Source organism: Neovison vison, chromosome 4, assembly GCF_020171115.1.
Source record: "Neovison vison isolate M4711 chromosome 4, ASM_NN_V1, whole genome shotgun sequence".
Taxonomy (NCBI): domain Eukaryota; kingdom Metazoa; phylum Chordata; class Mammalia; order Carnivora; family Mustelidae; genus Neogale; species Neogale vison.
Genome location: NC_058094.1, coordinates 59,973,509 through 59,990,873, shown reverse-complemented (window position 1 = coordinate 59,990,873; position 17,365 = coordinate 59,973,509). Strand labels below are relative to the sequence as shown.

Sequence of the window (17,365 nt, the reverse complement as noted above, 5' to 3'; positions counted from 1 at the left end):
GTAAAGATTAATACCAATGATAACAAAGGTAATTTGTCAAGGATAAAGGGACCGATTAATGAAGAAGACATAACAATCCAGAACATTTATTAACTAATAACACAGCTTCAAAATATATGAAGCAAAAATAAATGAAACTACAAAGAGAAGTAAGAAAAAATCCACAACTTACATCAGAAATACAATGTCCCCTTAATAGGTGACATAGCAATTAATAGGCAATCACAAAGAATATAGTAGAAATGAACATACTATAAACCAACAAAACCTGATGGGCATTTTTAGAACTCTCTACCCAAAAAAGAGCAGAAAATACTTCTGCTCTCAATTTCTCACAAAACATTCACGAAGAAAGAAGATATTCTAGACCATAAAACAAGTCTCAATAAATTCAAAGGATTCAATGAAGCAAAGCATGTTCTCTGACCACAATGGAATTAAGTTAGAAACTAATAACAGAAAAATCTCTGGAAAATCTCCAAACATTTAGAAACTAAGTAATATATTTCTAAATAATGCATAGGTAAAAGATTAAATCAAAATGAAAATTAGAAGATTTTAAAACTGAATAAAAATGAAAATACTACTTCTTATAAGATTACATTAAAATAGTTCTATGAAGAAATCTCTAGAACTAAATGCCTATTCTAGAAAACTAAGGTCTCAAGTTAACTTTAGCTTCAATCTTAAGAAACAAGAAAAAGAAGAGCAAATCAAATCTGACACTACAGGAGCTCAGGCAGTTAAGTATCTGACTCTTGATTTCGGCTCAAGTCTCAGGGTTGTGGGATTAAGCCCCATGCCAGGCTCTGTGCTTAGTGGGGAGTCTGCTTGGATTCTCTCTCTGCCCCTACCCTTCACACATGCATGTGCACGCTCTCTAACAAATAAATAAATCTTAATTTTTTAAAAAAATGAAGTTAACAGAAAAAAAAGTGTGAAAGATAAAAGTAAACAATGAAACAGAAAATAAAACCAAATAGAAATAAAATCAAATAGATCAATAAAACAAAGTGTTAATTCTTCACAGAGATTAATAAAATTGGTAAACCTATAGCCAGACTAATCTTGGGGAAAAAAAGACATCAATCACTAATATCAGGAAATGAGAGAAGCAACATCACTCCAGATTCCTAAAGTATTAAAAAGATAACAAGGAAGTATTTTTAACAACTTTAAACCAATAAACTCAACAACTTAAATTCTGTGAAAGACACAATTACTAAAGCTCATTCAAGAAGAAATAAGTAATCCAAATAGTCCTATAAATGTTAAAGAAATTGAATCTGTAGTTTAAATTCTTTCCTCAAATAAAACTCCAGGCCCAGATGGTCTCAATGATAAATTCTACTAAATATTGTAGGAAGAAATAATACCAGTTCATATAAAGTCTTCCCCAAAAAAGAATACAGTATTATTAGGGAAAACAATATAAATCAAAACTACAGACCAAGATCTCTGATAAAGACAGATGTAAAAATCCTCCACAAAATATTAAAATCAAGGAATGCAAACTGGCACAGCTACTCTGGAAAACAGTATTGAGGTTCCTCAAACAGTTAAAAATAGAACTACCCTATGATCCATTTTGTATTTACCCAAAGAATACAAAAACACTAATTCAGAAAGACATATGCAATCTGATGTTTATAGCAGCATTATCTGTAACAGCCAATTATGGAAACAACCAAAGCGTCCATCATCTGATGAATGGAGAAAGAAGATATGGTACAAAGGGAAGACCCATAAGGCTAGCCAGCAGATCTCTCAACAGAAATTTGGCAAGCCAGAAGGAAGTGGCATGATATACTCAACATGCTAAATGGGAAAAATCTGCAGCCAAGAATACTCTATCCAACAAGGCTATCATTCAGAATAGAAAGAGAGTCAAAGAGTTTCCCAGACCAACAAAAACTTAAGGAGTCCATGCCCACTCAACCAGCCCTGCAAGCAATATTAAAGGGAACTCTTTGAGTGGAAAGAAAAGACCAGAAGTGACAAAGACAAAAAAAGAACACAGAAAATCTCCAGAAACAATGACAAAACAAGCAATAAAATGGCACTAAAGGGGCTCCTGGGTGGCTCAGTCAGTTAAGCGTCTGTCTTCAGCTAGGGTCATGATCCTAGAGTCCTGGAATCGAGCCCTGCATCAGGTTCCCTACTCAGTGGGGAGTAGGGAACTCCCTACTCCCTCTGCCTGTTGCTCCCCTTACTTGTGCTCTCTCTCTCCCTCTTTCTCTAATAAATAAATAAAATCTTTTTTGAAAAATGTCACAAATATATTATCAATAATTACTCTGAAGGTAAATGGACTAAATGCTCCAATCAAAAGAGATAAAGTGTCAGAATGGGTAAGAAAACAAGAGCCCTCTATACGTTACCTACAAGAGACTCATTTTAGACCTAAAGACACCTGCAGATTGAAAGTGAGGGGATGGAGAAACATTTATCATGCTAATGGATGTCAAAAGAAAGCTGGAGTAGTAATACTTTCATCATACAAACAAGATTTTAAACCCAAGACTGTGGGGCGCCTGGGTGGCTCAGTGGGTTAAGCCGCTGCCTTCGGCTCAGGTCATGATCTCAGGATCCTGGGATCGAGTCCCGCACCGGGCTCTCTGCTCAGCAGGGAGCCTGCTTCCTCCTCTCTCTCTCTCTCTCTCTGCCTGCCTCTCTGCCTACTTGTGATCTCTCTCTGTCAAATAAATGAATAAAATCTTTATAAAAAAAATGTTGTAAACCCAAAACTGTAACAGGAGATGAAGAGGATCCCTATATCATAATAAATGATACCATCCAATAAGAAAAATCTAACAACTGTAAATATTTATGCCCACAACATGGGAGTACCCAAATACATAAAACAATTAATAACAAACATTAAGGAAATCCTTGAGAATACTACAATAATAGTAGGGGACTTTAATACCCACTTATAGCACTACATAGATCGTCTAAGCAGATCAACAAGGAAACAAGGGCTTTGAATGACACACTGAAACAGACGGACTTCACAGGTATATTTAGAACACTCCATCCTAAAGAAACAGAATACACATCCTTTGCAAGTGCACATGGGACATGCTCCAGTACAGATCACATACTGGATCAAAAAACAGGCCTCAACAAGTACAAAAAGACTGGGATCATACCATTCATATTTTCTGACCACAAAGCTATGAAACTTAAAGTCAACCACAAGAAAAAATTTGGAAAGACCACAAATACAAGGAGATTAAACAACATGCTTCTAAACAATGAATGTGTCAACCAGGAAATCAAAGAAGAAATTAAAAAAATACATAGAAAATGAATGAAAATGAAAACACAATGATCCAAAACATCTGGGATGCAGCAAAAGGAGTCCTAGGAGGGGCACCTGGGTGGCTCAGTGGGTTAAAGCCTCTGCCTTCGGCTCAGGTCATGATCTCAAGGTCCTGGGATCGAGCCCCACATCAGGCTCTCTGATCAGCAGGGAGCCTGCTTTCCCGACCCCCACCTCTCTCTGCCTGCCTCTCTGCCTACTTGTGATCTCTCTCTCTCTCTCTCTCTCTCAAAAAAAAAAAAAGGGGGGGGGGAGTCTTAGGAGGGAGATATATAGCAATACAGGCCTACCTCAAGAAGCAAGAAAAATCTCAAATACACAACCTAACTTTATACCTAAAGAAGCTAGAAAAAGGACAACAAATGAAGCCCAAAGCCAGCAGAAAAAGGGAAATAATAAAGTTTAGAGCAAAAGTAAAGAATGAAGAAACTAAAAGAACAAAACAGATGAAACCAGGAGCTGGTTCTTTCAAAAAATTAATAAAATTGATAAATCCTGAGCCAGACTCATTGAAAAGAAAAAAAGACCCAAATAAATAAAATCACAAATGAGAGAAAAGAAATCATGAACACCACCACAGAAATACAAACAATTATTAGTATTATGAAAAACTATATACCAACAAACTGGACAACCTGGAAGAAATGGATAAATATAAATATATAAGCTACCAAAACAAAGAGGAAGAAGTAGAAAATTTAAACAGACCAATAACAACCAAAAAAATTAAATCAGTAATCAAAAATCTCCCAAAAAATGAAAGTCTATTTGCGAGGCAGAGTTGGGGGTTTGGAGGGTAGGAAAGGAAAAAATGAAACAAGATGGGATCGGGAGGGGGACAAACCATAAGAGACTCTTAATCTCACAAAACCAACTGAGGGTTGCCCGGGAGCTGGGGGGGCAGGGGGGCAGGGAGGTATGGAGAGGGTGGTTGGGTTATGGACATTGGAGAGGGTATATGAAACGGTGAGTGCTGTGAAGTGGGTAAGCCTGACAATTCACAGACCGGTACCCCTGGGGCAAATAATACATTATATGTTAATAAAAATAATTAGTAAATAAATACATAAATAAAAATGAAAGTCCAGGGCCAGATGGTTTCACACATAAATTCTATCAAATATTTTTAAGATTTTATTTATTTATTTGACACACACAGAGAGAGAGAGAGAGAGAGAGCAGAGAGAGGGAATACAAGCAGGGGGAGTGGAAGAGGGAGAAGCAGGCTTCCCGCTGAGCAAGGAGCCCAATGTGGGCTTTGATCCCAGGACCCTAGGATCATGACCTTAGCCAAAGGCAGATGCTTAATGATTGAGCCACCCAGGCGCCCCTCTACCAAACATTTTAAAGAAAAGTTAATACCAAAAAATAGATTGGGAGGAAAACTTCCAAATTCATTGTATAAGGCCAGCATTACACTGATACCAAAACAAGACTCCACTAAAAAAGAGAGCTACAGGCCAATATCACTGATGAACACAGATGCAAAAATTCTCAATAAAATACTAGCAAATCAAATCCAACAGTATATTAAAAAAAAAAATCATTCACAATGTTCAAGTGGGATATATTTCGGTTTGCAGGGTGGTTCAGTATTTACAAATCAATCAATGTGATATACCATATCAATAAAAGAAAGGATAAGAACCATGTAATCCTTTCAATAGAAGCAGAAAAAGCATTTGATAAAGTACAACATCCATTCATGATAAAAACACTCAACAAAGCAGGTTTTGAGGGAACATACCTCAACATCATTAAAAAGGCCATATTTAAAAAACCCACAGCTAATATCATCCTCAACAGGGAAAAACTGTGAGTATTTCCTCTATGGTCAGGAAGAAGATGGAAATATCCACTCTCACCACTATTATTTAATGTAGTACTGAAAGTCCTAGCCACAGCAATCAGAAAACAAAAAGAAATAAAAGGTATGAAAATCAGAAAGTAAGGAGTCAAACTTCTACTATTTGCAGATGATAAGACACTCTAAGGAGAAAACCCAAAAGACTTCACCACAAAATTGCTAAAACTGATATACAAATTCAGTAATATCACATGATACAAAATCAATGTACAGAAATCTGTTGCATTTCTATACACCAATGAAGCTGAAAAAGAAATTAAGGAAACAATCACATTTACAATTGCACCAAAAACCGTAAGATACCTAGGAATAAAACTAACCAAAGAGGTAGAAGATCTATACAACACTGAAAACTGTAAAACACTGATGAAATTGAAGAGGACACAAAGAAATGGAAAAACATTCCTTGTTCATGGACTGGAAGAACAAATACTATTAAAATGTTTATACTATCCCAAGCAATCTACACATCTATTGCAATCCCTATCAAAATACCACAAGCGGGGGTGCCTGAGTGGCTCAGTGGGTTAAGCCTCTGCCTTCAGCTCAGTTTATGATCTCAGGGTCCTGGGATCGAGCCCCGCATCGGGCTCTCTGCTCAGCAGGGAGCCTGCTTCCACTTCTCTCTCTGCCTGCCTCTCTGCCTACTTGTGATTTCTCTCTCTCTCTTTCTCTCTCTCTCTCCCTGTCAAATAAATAAATAAATAAAATCTTAAAAAAAAAAAAATACCACAAGCGTTTTTTCAAAGAGCGAGAACAAACAATACCAAAATTTATGTGAACCCCAAAAAGCCAAAGCCATCTTGAAAAAGAAAAGCAAAGCCGGAGGCATCACAATTCCAGACTGCCAGTTGTATTACAAAGCTGTATTGATCAAGACAGTATGGTACTGCATAAAAACAAACACGTAGATCAACAGAACAGACTAGAAAACCCAGAAATGGACCCACAACTTATAAGGTCAATTAATCTTCAACAAAGCAGGAAAGAATATCCAATGGGAAAAAGTCCATCTCTTCAACAAATGGTTTGGGAAACTGGTCAGCAACATGCAAAAGAATGAAACTGGACCACTTTCTTATGCTACACACAAAAATAAATTCAAAATGGATGAAGGATCTAACTGTGAGACATGAAACCATTAAAATCCAAAAGCAGAACAAGGCAGTAACTTCCTTGACATCAACCATTGCAACTCTCTACTAGATCATCTCCTAAGGCAAGGGAAAACAAGAGCAAAAATAAACTACTGAGACTTCATCAAAATAAAAAGCTTCCGCACAGCAAAAGAAAGAATCAACAAAAATAAAAGTCAACCTATGGAATGGGAGAAGATACCTGCAAATGACATATCTAATTAAGGATCAGTATCCAAAATACATAAATAGATACAGAGAGATCCAAAATATATAAATATATAAAACTCAATACCCCAAAAACAAATAATCCATTAAAAATGGGCAAAAAGGGGCGCCTGGGTGGCTCAGTGGGTTAAGCCGCTGCCTTCGGCTCAGGTCATGATCTCAGGGTCCTGGGATCGAGTCCCGCATCGGGCTCTCTGCTCAGCAGGGAGCCTGCTTCCTCCACTCTCTCTCTCTGACTGTCTCTCTGCCTACTTGTGATCTGTCTCTGTCAAATGAATAAATAAAAAATCTTTAAAAAAAAAAAAGGGGCAAAAAAACATGAATAAACATTTTTTCAAGGAAGACATACAGGTGGCCAACAGATACCTAAAAAGATGCTCAACGTCACTAATCATCAGGGAAATACAAGTCAAAACCACAACAAGATATCACCTCATAGCAGTCAGAATGGCTAAAATGAACAACATAGGAAATAACAGCTGTTGGCGAGGATACAGAGAAAGGGGATTGCTCTTACACTGTTGGTGGGAATGCAAACTGGTGCAGCCACTCTGGAAAACTGTATGTTGGTTCCTCAAAAAGTTAAATATAGAAGTACCCTATAATCTGGCAACTGCACAAGTAGGTATTTACCCAAAGGATACAAAAATACTAATACAAAGGGATACATACACCCCAGTGTTTATAGCAGCATTATCTACAAAAGCCAAATTATGGAAAGAAGCCAAATGTTCACTGACTGATAATGGATAATGAAGATGTGGGAGATAGATGTGTGTGTGTGTGTGTGTGTGTGTGTGCGCTTGTGTGGGCATGTGTGTGTGTGTGTGTGTGTGCGCGCGTGCATACACACACACACACGCACACACACGGAACAGTATTCAGCCATAAAAAAGAATGAAATCTTGCCATTTGCAACGACATGGATGGAACTACAGAGCATAATCCTAAGCAAAGTCGGTCAGAAAAAGACAAATACTGTATGATTTCACTCATGCGGAATTTAAGAAACAAAACAAAGGTTGGAGGGGAGAGGAAGGCAAACCAAAACAGACCTTAACTATAGAAAACAAACTGATGGTTACCAGAGGGAAAGCAAGTGGGAAGATGGGTAGAATAGGTGATGAGGACTAAGGACTACACTTGTTGTGATGAGCACCAGGTGCCATACAGAGTGCTGAATCACTATATTTTACACCTGAAATTAATATTACATTTTATGTTAACCAACTGGAATTTAAATAAAAGCTTCAAAAATACATTAAATGGGATCCATCAATATGGAAATGAGCTAATACATTACAATCAAGTGTTTTATCCCAGAAATGCAAGGGTAGAGTCTGCATTTGAGAGTCAATCAACATAATTCAAAATATTGAGATCAAAAAACAGAAAAACCATATATTACCATCTCAATCAATGTAGAACCACATGACAAAAATCAACATCTCTTCATGTTAAAAACTCTCAGTAAATGTTAAGTAGAAAGGAATTTCTTCAGTCTGATAAAAGGCATCTACAGAAAAGGTACATCTAACATGACAATTAATGGGGGGAAACTGAAATGACTGCCCATAAGATCAGGAATAAATTGAGAGCTGTCTGCTCTCATCACTTCTATTCAACATTGCACTGTAAGTTCTACCAATGCAATTACCAAGAGAAATAAATAAGACATTAAGATTGGAAAGTAGGATTAAAAACTGTCTTCATGAGGGCCTGGGTGACTCAAACAGTTAAATATCTGCCTTCAGCTAGGTCATGATCCCAAGGTCCTGGGATCGAGCCCCAAGTCAGGGAGCCTGCTTCTCCCTCTCCTCCCCACTCATACTCTCTCTCACTATCTCTCTCAAATAAATAAATAAAATCTTTAAAAATAAAAAAAAAAAAAAATAAAAATTTATTCAAAACATCTTTATTTAAAAATGACATGTGGGGGCACCTGGGTGGCCCGGTGGGTTAAAGCCTCTGCCTTTGGCTCGGGTCATGATCCCAGGGTCCTGGGATGGAGCCCTGCATGGGAGGGCTCTTCCCTTCCTCACTCTCTCTCTCTGCCTGCCTCTCTGCCTACTTGTGATCTCTATCTGCCAAGTAAATAAATAAAATCTTTTTAAAAAGATGACATGTGGAACCCCAAAAAAAATCTAAAAAGGAATTTTTTAAAAAGCAACTCGAACTGATAAATGAGTTTAGCAAGATTTCAGAACACTGCATCAATACACAAAAATTGCTGTATTTTTATACAAGAGCAATAATCAATAAGAACAAGAAACTAAATTTTAAAAAACATGACCACAGGCAATAGCACCAAAAATATGAAATACTGGGACATCTGGGTGGCTCAGTCGGCTAAACGTCTGCTTTTTGCTCAGGTCATGATCCCAAGGTCCTGGGATCAAGTCCCACATTCTTGCTCAGCAGGGAGCCTGCTTCTCCCTCTGCTAGACACTGCCCCTGCTTTTGCTCTCTCTCTTTCTCTAACAAACTTAAAAAAAAAAATAAACTCTTGGGGCGCCTGGGTGGCTCAGTGGGTTAAAGCCTCTGCCTTCGGCTCAGGTCATGATCCCAGGGTCCTGGGATCGAGCCTCACATCGGGCTCTCTGCTCTGCAGAGAGCCCGCTTCCTGCTCTCTCTCTCTCTCTGCCTGCCTCTCTGCCTACTTGTGATCTCTGTCAAATAAATAAATAAAATCTTTAAAAATAAATAAATAAAAAATAAACTCTTAAAAAAAATAAATGATATATTTAGGGATAAGTCTAAAGATGTAAAATACTTGACTACCGAAAACTACAAATATTGTTGAGAGAAATTAAATAATATATAAATAAATGAGAGATATTTTGTTGGTGTGTTGGAAGACTCAATTTTCTTTCCATGTCAATTTGCCCCAAACTGAGCCATAGAGTCACAGCAGTTCTATTCAAAATCCCAGCAGGGTGTGTTATAGAAAAGACAAGCAGATTTTAAATTCATATAAAAATGCAAAGGAACAATCTGAAAAAGAACAAAATTAATAGGCTACTACTCCCAGATTTCAAGAATTATAAAGCTACTGCAAACCAAACAGCACAGCCTCTGCATAAAGATGAGAAAATAAATCAATAGAACAGAAAAGACTCCAGAAATGAACACATACATGGACAGCTAATTTTTGACAAAAATGTACAGCAACACTGTGAAGAAAGGATAATCTCTTCAACAACTGGACATCTATTTGCAAAAAAATAAATAAGCCTTGCTACATCTCACATGACATACAAAAATTAACACAAAATGGCAGTTAGATCTAAATGTAAGAGCTAAAGCAATAAAGTATCTAGGAAAAAAACACAGGAGAAAATCCTATGATCTTGTAGAAGGCAAAGATGTCTTAGACATGATACCAAAAGTACAGGGAACAAATGGATAAACTGGAATTCATCAAAATTAACAAGTACTGCTCTCTAAAGATGCTGTTTAAAAAAAGAAAAGATAAGCCACAGAGTAGGAGGAAATAATTTCCAAACATATATCTAATAAGGGACTTGTACCCACAATAATCAAAGAGAGACATCAGAGAAGACACCAAAGTAGGAAGATCTGACTAAGGAAAAGTGCCTATGATATAGGAAATATCAATATCAATAGATTTTGTTTTTAAAGATTTTATTTATTTATTTGACAGAAAGAGAGATCACAAACAGGCAGAAAGGCAGGCAGAGAGAGAGAGGAGGAAGCAGGCTCCCCGCGGAGCAGAGAGCCTGATACGGGACTCAATCCCAGGACCCTGAGATCATGACCTGAGCTGAAGGCAGCGGCTTAACCCACTGAGCCACCCAGGCGCCCTCAATAGATATTTTGCCAAGGATTTTTTTTAATCCTATATTCTACTAACAAGCATTGATATAATTATCTGAGTACCCCCACCATCAACATAGTTGCTAAGAATTTACAAACCATCATTCCATTACACTACACTAGAACAGATACCATATTTCTCAAATTACAGATGAGAAAACTGAAACTCTAAATCACTTGTTCAAGGCCACATAAGCTGGATAATGTAGAGCAAGGATCAAGCTTGACAAATCTAGCTAGCATAAAAGTAAATAAATTAAAAAAAAAAGACTACTTGGCTTCAAGGTCACTGGGTGATACTGCCTCCCTCAGTGAAACCTATTCCAAAGTAAACCTCAGAGTACAGCTACTGGAGCTTTCTTAACACTGACTCATGCATACCGAAAACTTCTCAAAATTGGGAAATAAAGGAACAGAAGAAAATACATTTTGTCTTCTTTCTGGTTCTCTTCCTTATACTTTATATTATAATAGCTTTCTTTACAATTTTGAAAAAGTCAAAATGACAACCCGTAAGAAAAAAAATGAATTATATTTAGGTACCTAGGAGATAAAGCAACATCACAATAACTCACACTAATATAAGTGATACCAAATTACTTCAGTGTTCAACTTGAAAGTGAGCAGAAAAACAAAAGGGGGCAAGGAAAACATTACAATTTGTTATTTAATAGTCACATGTTAAAAGTTGTGTTAAGTTGTTCAGATTCTGTAAGACTCAGTGGAGGAAAGAAGAAAGATCACTACTTCCCACCAACAAGTATGTACGAAAAGATAATTCTACACCACTTTGAAGACGTTTATCTTGTGTTTCTCAACTCTGGATGCACATTTGAGTCATTTGAGAGCTTAAAAATAATCCCAGTGTCTGGGCTTCATCCAAGACCAATCAAATTAGAATTTCTGAGGGTAAGACTCATGCATAAGTGTTGTTTAAAGCTTCCTTGGTGATTTCAATGAACAACCAAGGTTGAGAACCACTACTTTTAAGTATGTGTACATATAACATACAAACATATATACGTACATAAATGTTAATTGTCTGTAACTGGTTAATCTCCCAAGAAAATAAGTGATACTTAGCAAGTGCTAACCAAGGGGAAGACTGCTGAGTGTACATACAAAGCATATGGAATTTAAGCTGGGTAAGAACCATATGAGGACTGAGAGGAGTGAGAGGTAGTAAAAGGGTGGTAGAATCAATAGATTTGTGGTATGGAAGAAGTACTAAAATTAAATAGAGGGAATGAACTAGAAAGTTAGGAGGTGTCAGAGAGATGAATGCTTGAGATTAAGACTATGGAGGGTCTTGCAGTTACTGGTTATGATAAAGTCAAAAATATCACAGGAATGAGCAGCTAGAGGAGAGGGAGCAAGATAACAAAAGTACAAAAACTGAAATGTCAGCATGTTGGAACAATCATCTACTTAGTGAAATCATCGAAAATTAAAACATGATGAGTCAGAGTAAAAGTGAGGCATGAGAAATGTGATGGAATCACCCAAAGGTCAACAAATGATTACTGTGAGGTGACATGGGTTAGCCTATTAACATGAAATTGAAAGCTGGGCAATCACCTCAAGGAAGAATTCCTGGATTTAGAAATGAGGAGCTAGGAAGACAGTTCCTATAAGAGCCATAAAATATAGAAGAACAATAACCTTAATAAAGCTCAGTCTAGTACAAAGTAATGACCAACATGTACAGCACAGCAGTGACTACACCTGAGGAAAACACGTCCTGCTGAAGGCCCAGTGGAGGAATCAGAGAAGTTTCACAAAGGTTTAGTATATGTGCTGCCAAAGCGAGCACTCACAAAGGTTTAGAAGATGTGCTGTGTGAGCTTAGAGTTCAAAAATGCAGAAGAACAAAAGGACCTTCAAGGCACGGAGATACTACAACATAGGGGAAGCAGAGAGATGTGAAAAAAACATGAACCGTTCTAAGAAATGCAACAGTTCAATGTGATAAGGGCAGAACAGGAATGAATACGAAATGAGTACGAATTAATGGGTACAAAAGAGAGTCAGGATAAATAACTTAACAGGTAGACCAAGGCCACAACTTTATTCTCTACATAAATGATATAATGACAAATTAAACTGTTGTCCATAAATCCTTCATAAAAGTCTCTAATAGGAAAGAAAATTAACAGATTTCAGTTTAATCTCACATATCTTACTTTGAAGAAGGTACTAGAAAACAATTATATAATCCAATAGCCATTGCTTTATACAGATTAACCAATTTGAGGATCAATTGTTTCATCATAAAAAATTAATGATCATAAATCCAAGATTAAAAATGTACCATGGAAATTTGTGTACAACTGAGACTTTTCAAAACATATGAATAAAGCTCAAACATAAATGTATTAATTATAGACTTCTTTATAACATATATACAAACATATATATGAGACTATATGTAAATATAAATTGCTCTCCCACTCAAGAGAACAATATTATAAATGAATGCATAAATAACAATATTGCTACATACAACTTTTATAAATGATGAAACTTATAACTGCGTATCACACTGGAAAAAATGTCTCACTAGGTAACTTGTTATATTTACTCTGTGTCCATTTTACTTTAAAAGTTATTAATTTAATGGAAAGAACACTGCATTTGGGAGCCAAAGAACACATATTCATAAGTGCTGGCACAGGCACATATGAGCTATTATTAAGCAAGTCACTTAACTTCTCTGTGTGTAAGTTACTTTACAAAACAAAAATCAAAATCCACATCTCCTGATCTGTTAAGGTTTTTGCGAAGCACCAAATCTGACAAAGCTTTGTAAACCATAATGAGCAATAAAATTTAGTTACAGACTTCTAAATATTATTAATATAGAACTAAAAGCCTTTAGGTCATCTGCTGCCCCTCCCTCCACCCCCCAATGAAGCACAATTAAAACCTGAGATGATAAATCTGATAGACTTTGATAAGCATGTCTCACCACCTCTCTTCATAACCTTACCTTCGAATGAGCAGGCCCTCTTTCTTTCAGAAGTTTATACTGGGGTTGGACTCTATTGAAACGGGCTAACTCATTTACCAGACACATTGGAGTTTTCTCTTTGGGGTTTGCCATTTTATCTTGGAGAGAAGCTGTAAATAAAAAGGCTTTAAAGTTTTTGTGAAGAATGACTTTAAAATGGAAGAAAAGCTAATTTTGACTTTTTTAGATCGACGTCAGATTGTAAATTTGGATTAAATTATTTTCATGAATTTTATATAAAAAATTCAAACCATCTAAAGTGTTCCATTACATGCAACAGAAATATGTATCACATTTAAACAATAAATTCAGAACGTTTTCCCTAAGTACCTAAATTGCTCTCTATACATTTTTTAATAACAGCACACATACCGATTTTTAAATAATACAATTATAATGATTTTTAGTTTATCTTATAACTTTCCTTTCCTCTCAAAAAATTTTAGCATAAACACATAATTCTCCTGATTCTTATTACTATAAAACTATATTCTACCTTATTATCATTTGATCTTACTTTTTTTTTCCTTCTTATTTTGAGGTAGCATATTAACTGAAAAAGCTCTAGACTTGGGAATGGAGTCTAAGCTTAAGTACTAGCTCTTCCAACTACTATTTTTAGTAACTTCCTTTCCTTTTTGGTTTTTTTTTTTTCATAAAATTTTAAAAGAAGTAGAAAGGATAATTTAACAAATGTCCAAGTTCTTACCCCTTAGAACTGAAATTAATATTTTCCAAATTTAAGTCTTATTAAAAAAAACAAAACAGAACAGTATTATATTCCAGTTAAGGTCTGTTTATCCTTTCCAGAAACCACTACTAAATGAATTTAGAATATATCCCTCTGGAATATTTTATAATACATTTACATGCATGTATGTATATCCATGAAAATACAATTTGAGATATATATTGTTTTGCAGTCACATTAATAGTAATATAACATATAATTTTCAAACTTACTTTCTTCACTCTTAATTATGTTTTTGATATTATAACTAATATAGATCCATTGTGTTACTTTTAACTGCTGTATAATTTCCATCACAATACCACATCGGTTTTCTAATACACTCCCCTACTGACAGACATTTAAATTGTTTCAATTCTTTACCTTTATGAGTAAAAACATGCTGCCAAATGGCACTCAGAATGACTGTACCAAATTACCTTCTGCTGGTAGTATGAGAATTACCACTTCCCTTCAACTACTATTGACCTGAAGACATGTAGTATGGTCAGGTATTTTAATTTTTGATAATTTGATGTCTGATGAATTGTATCCCTCTATTAGTTTTTGTTTTCCCCGCTATTATTTTAATTTGCATTCCCATTTTCCTAGTGAGTCTAATCACCTTCTCATGTTATTGATCATTTGGGTTTCCTCTTTGGGAACAACTCCTGTCTTTTTTTCTATTGATTATTTTATGTATAATATTTATCAATATTTTCTTTTACAGTCTGTGCTTGCTATTTAAGAAACCCCTCCCTAAAAAAAAAAAAAAAAAAAAAAAAGAAACCCCTCCCTAACTTGCAAGGTATTAATGATTTTTACTTAATTTAACTAAGCCTTCTATGCTTTATCCTTAAGGGTATAATAAATCAATCCTACTTAACTCACAAGTTGTTTTGAGGTTAAGACTTTTTAACGTACAATATTCTAAATTCTACCACAATTATTACAGCTTCAAAATATTTTCCTAATACTGTATTATTTTATCCTGTATTAGTCATTCATCTCATTTATAGACACATTAACTACTTTTTAGTCTTCTTTCATCTCCTATTAAATCATACCAAGAAATATTTTAAAACCTTAGCATAAAACACTCAAGTGGCTTACTTTCTGCTCAATTAAACTAGTCACAATGTGTGGAAAATACATTAAATAAATAGAAATAGCTGGATTTAGAAACTTTATGAACTTTCTATGGCAAATTTAATGAACAAAACAGTATTCTCTTAACTTTTTCATACTCTTTTCAGGATCAATAATTTAATACAATAATTTGATCATATTACAATTAAGAAATTATTTGATTAAAAAACTACATAAATACCTACTAAAGCACAAGTGAAAGAAAGGAGAACCTAAACAACCACCTGTAGGACCAATACAGTTGACAACTGATTCTACAATTAAACCACTCTAAGTGGCATGTAAAACAAACAGAAAAACCAGTAATTTTTACTTTTTGGAAGAGCACAACAACGACAAGAGTAAGTCAAGAGAGGTTTGAGGAAATCTGCATCTTACTTATTCCACTGTAAATTTTATAAATTGTACCATAAGTCAGTCATCATATAAAATACTAGGTGACTTGGGTTATAATCAGTTTGGGTCCTTGCATACCATGGTATTAAATAACTCAAGTACAACAGAAGACACAGATACCTATGCCTGTACCAAGAAGCAAAGAAAAATGACAATTTGTTCAAAATGAGAAAATATTAAAGTCTGGTAAAAATCAGCTAATTTTGCCTAACACTTAAATAGCACATATACTACTGTATAATTTTTATAACTCGGCAATGCAATATATTCATCTGTTAAAATGCAAAAAATATTAGGAGCATATCAAGCACAATGTGACAATTTTATATTCACTATGAAAATTTTTCATAGCACAGATTTTTAATATATTAAAATGATAAAATATATATGTTGGCTAATTGAGTTTAAATTTTTAAAAAATGATGTTCATAGCCCTGTATACTTGCTTGGTAAGAAAACCAGATCTAAATACTTTAAAGTAAAATGTCAACTAATAACATGGTGTTAAACGTGTATCTCATTAACTTTGACTTTTCACTGCATAAAAATAACATAAATCCTATAAAATTTTTTAATGTGTTTAAAATGTTTAATAAACATTTTTTAATGTGTCGCTTAAGATTTGGTGTGAAAGGTATGCAAATACACACAGAATCTCATTTAAATAAAGCTTTATAACTAAAATTCAAAGGTTTAAATTTGGTAGATTTTAAAATATTTAGACCTAGTTGTAATTTATTTTACAGAATGATTAAAACTTTATTTTAAATAGCTACACCTCTATTTAATCAGGAATCTTATTAGTATTAACTACTTGACAGAGCTCAGTGATAGAGCAATAATTAAAATTTAAGCCAAAATTTTTGGGATGCCTGGGTGGGTCAGTCAGTTCAGTGATCAACTCTTGATTTTGTGTCAGATCATGATCCTCAGATCATGGGATCTAGCCCTGTGTGGGGCTCTGCACTCAGTGGGGAATCTATGTGAGATTCTCTCTCTCCCTCTCCCCTTTCCCTCCCCCAACTGCACAGGTGCATGATCTTGCTACTCTCTTTTTTTATACCTTTTTATATCTTTTTCAAAAAATTAAACCAAAATTTTAATAAAGCATCTACAAAACTATAAAACTAACCTATAAAAGTTAAGACTACAAGCTTAATTTATATATAACTTTCTTAGAAAAGTCAATAATGCAAAAAGGGAGAAATACATATACTGTTGTATAGGTACAATTTCAAGAGACCTGTGAATGTTTTCATCAAGATATTTTGAAATAGGCTTCAAGTCAGTTTGGTGGCTGGGACAGAAGCCTACTTAGAAGTAAATAAAATTAATGATAATGGATTTTACAATCTCAGACTTAGCCATTTTGAGAGAGCAACTGCTGTTTGATGGTTAGGAACCTGCTTTGGATATCTCAGCTACTTACTGATTCCGTATGAGTTTGAGAAAGTATTTAAAGGTCACTTTCTAGGCAGTAAAACAAAAATAATAGTTGTTTTTATATTACTGGATAATTTTATGGGTTGAATGGGATAACATAAGACCTGTTAACAATGATAAGAATCCATTATTATTCTGATTATAAATAATTTGTTAAAGCACACTACCATCAAATTATGAAAAGAGTGATAAAGTTTTATAAACGTTTTTTCATAGCCCTCCAAGTTAAAATATTCTGAGTTAA

General features: G+C 35.0%; 1 protein-coding gene across 9 annotated transcripts in view; it reads right to left on the bottom strand.

Moving 5' to 3' along the window:
- The window catches only part of STAU2 (staufen double-stranded RNA binding protein 2), a 330,383-nt gene that overhangs the window by 269,388 nt on the left and 43,630 nt on the right, over positions 1–17,365 (bottom strand). For 5 of the 9 annotated variants that reach the window (XM_044245449.1, XM_044245455.1, XM_044245456.1 and 2 more), the window contains one exon: positions 13,383–13,513. The exons of the other annotated variants lie outside the window; for them this stretch is intronic. In XM_044245449.1, coding sequence (XP_044101384.1) covers positions 13,383–13,496 — 114 coding nt within the window. In that variant the 5' untranslated portion in view covers positions 13,497–13,513. The remainder of the gene's footprint in view (positions 1–13,382; positions 13,514–17,365) is intronic. 9 annotated transcript variants of the gene reach the window in all.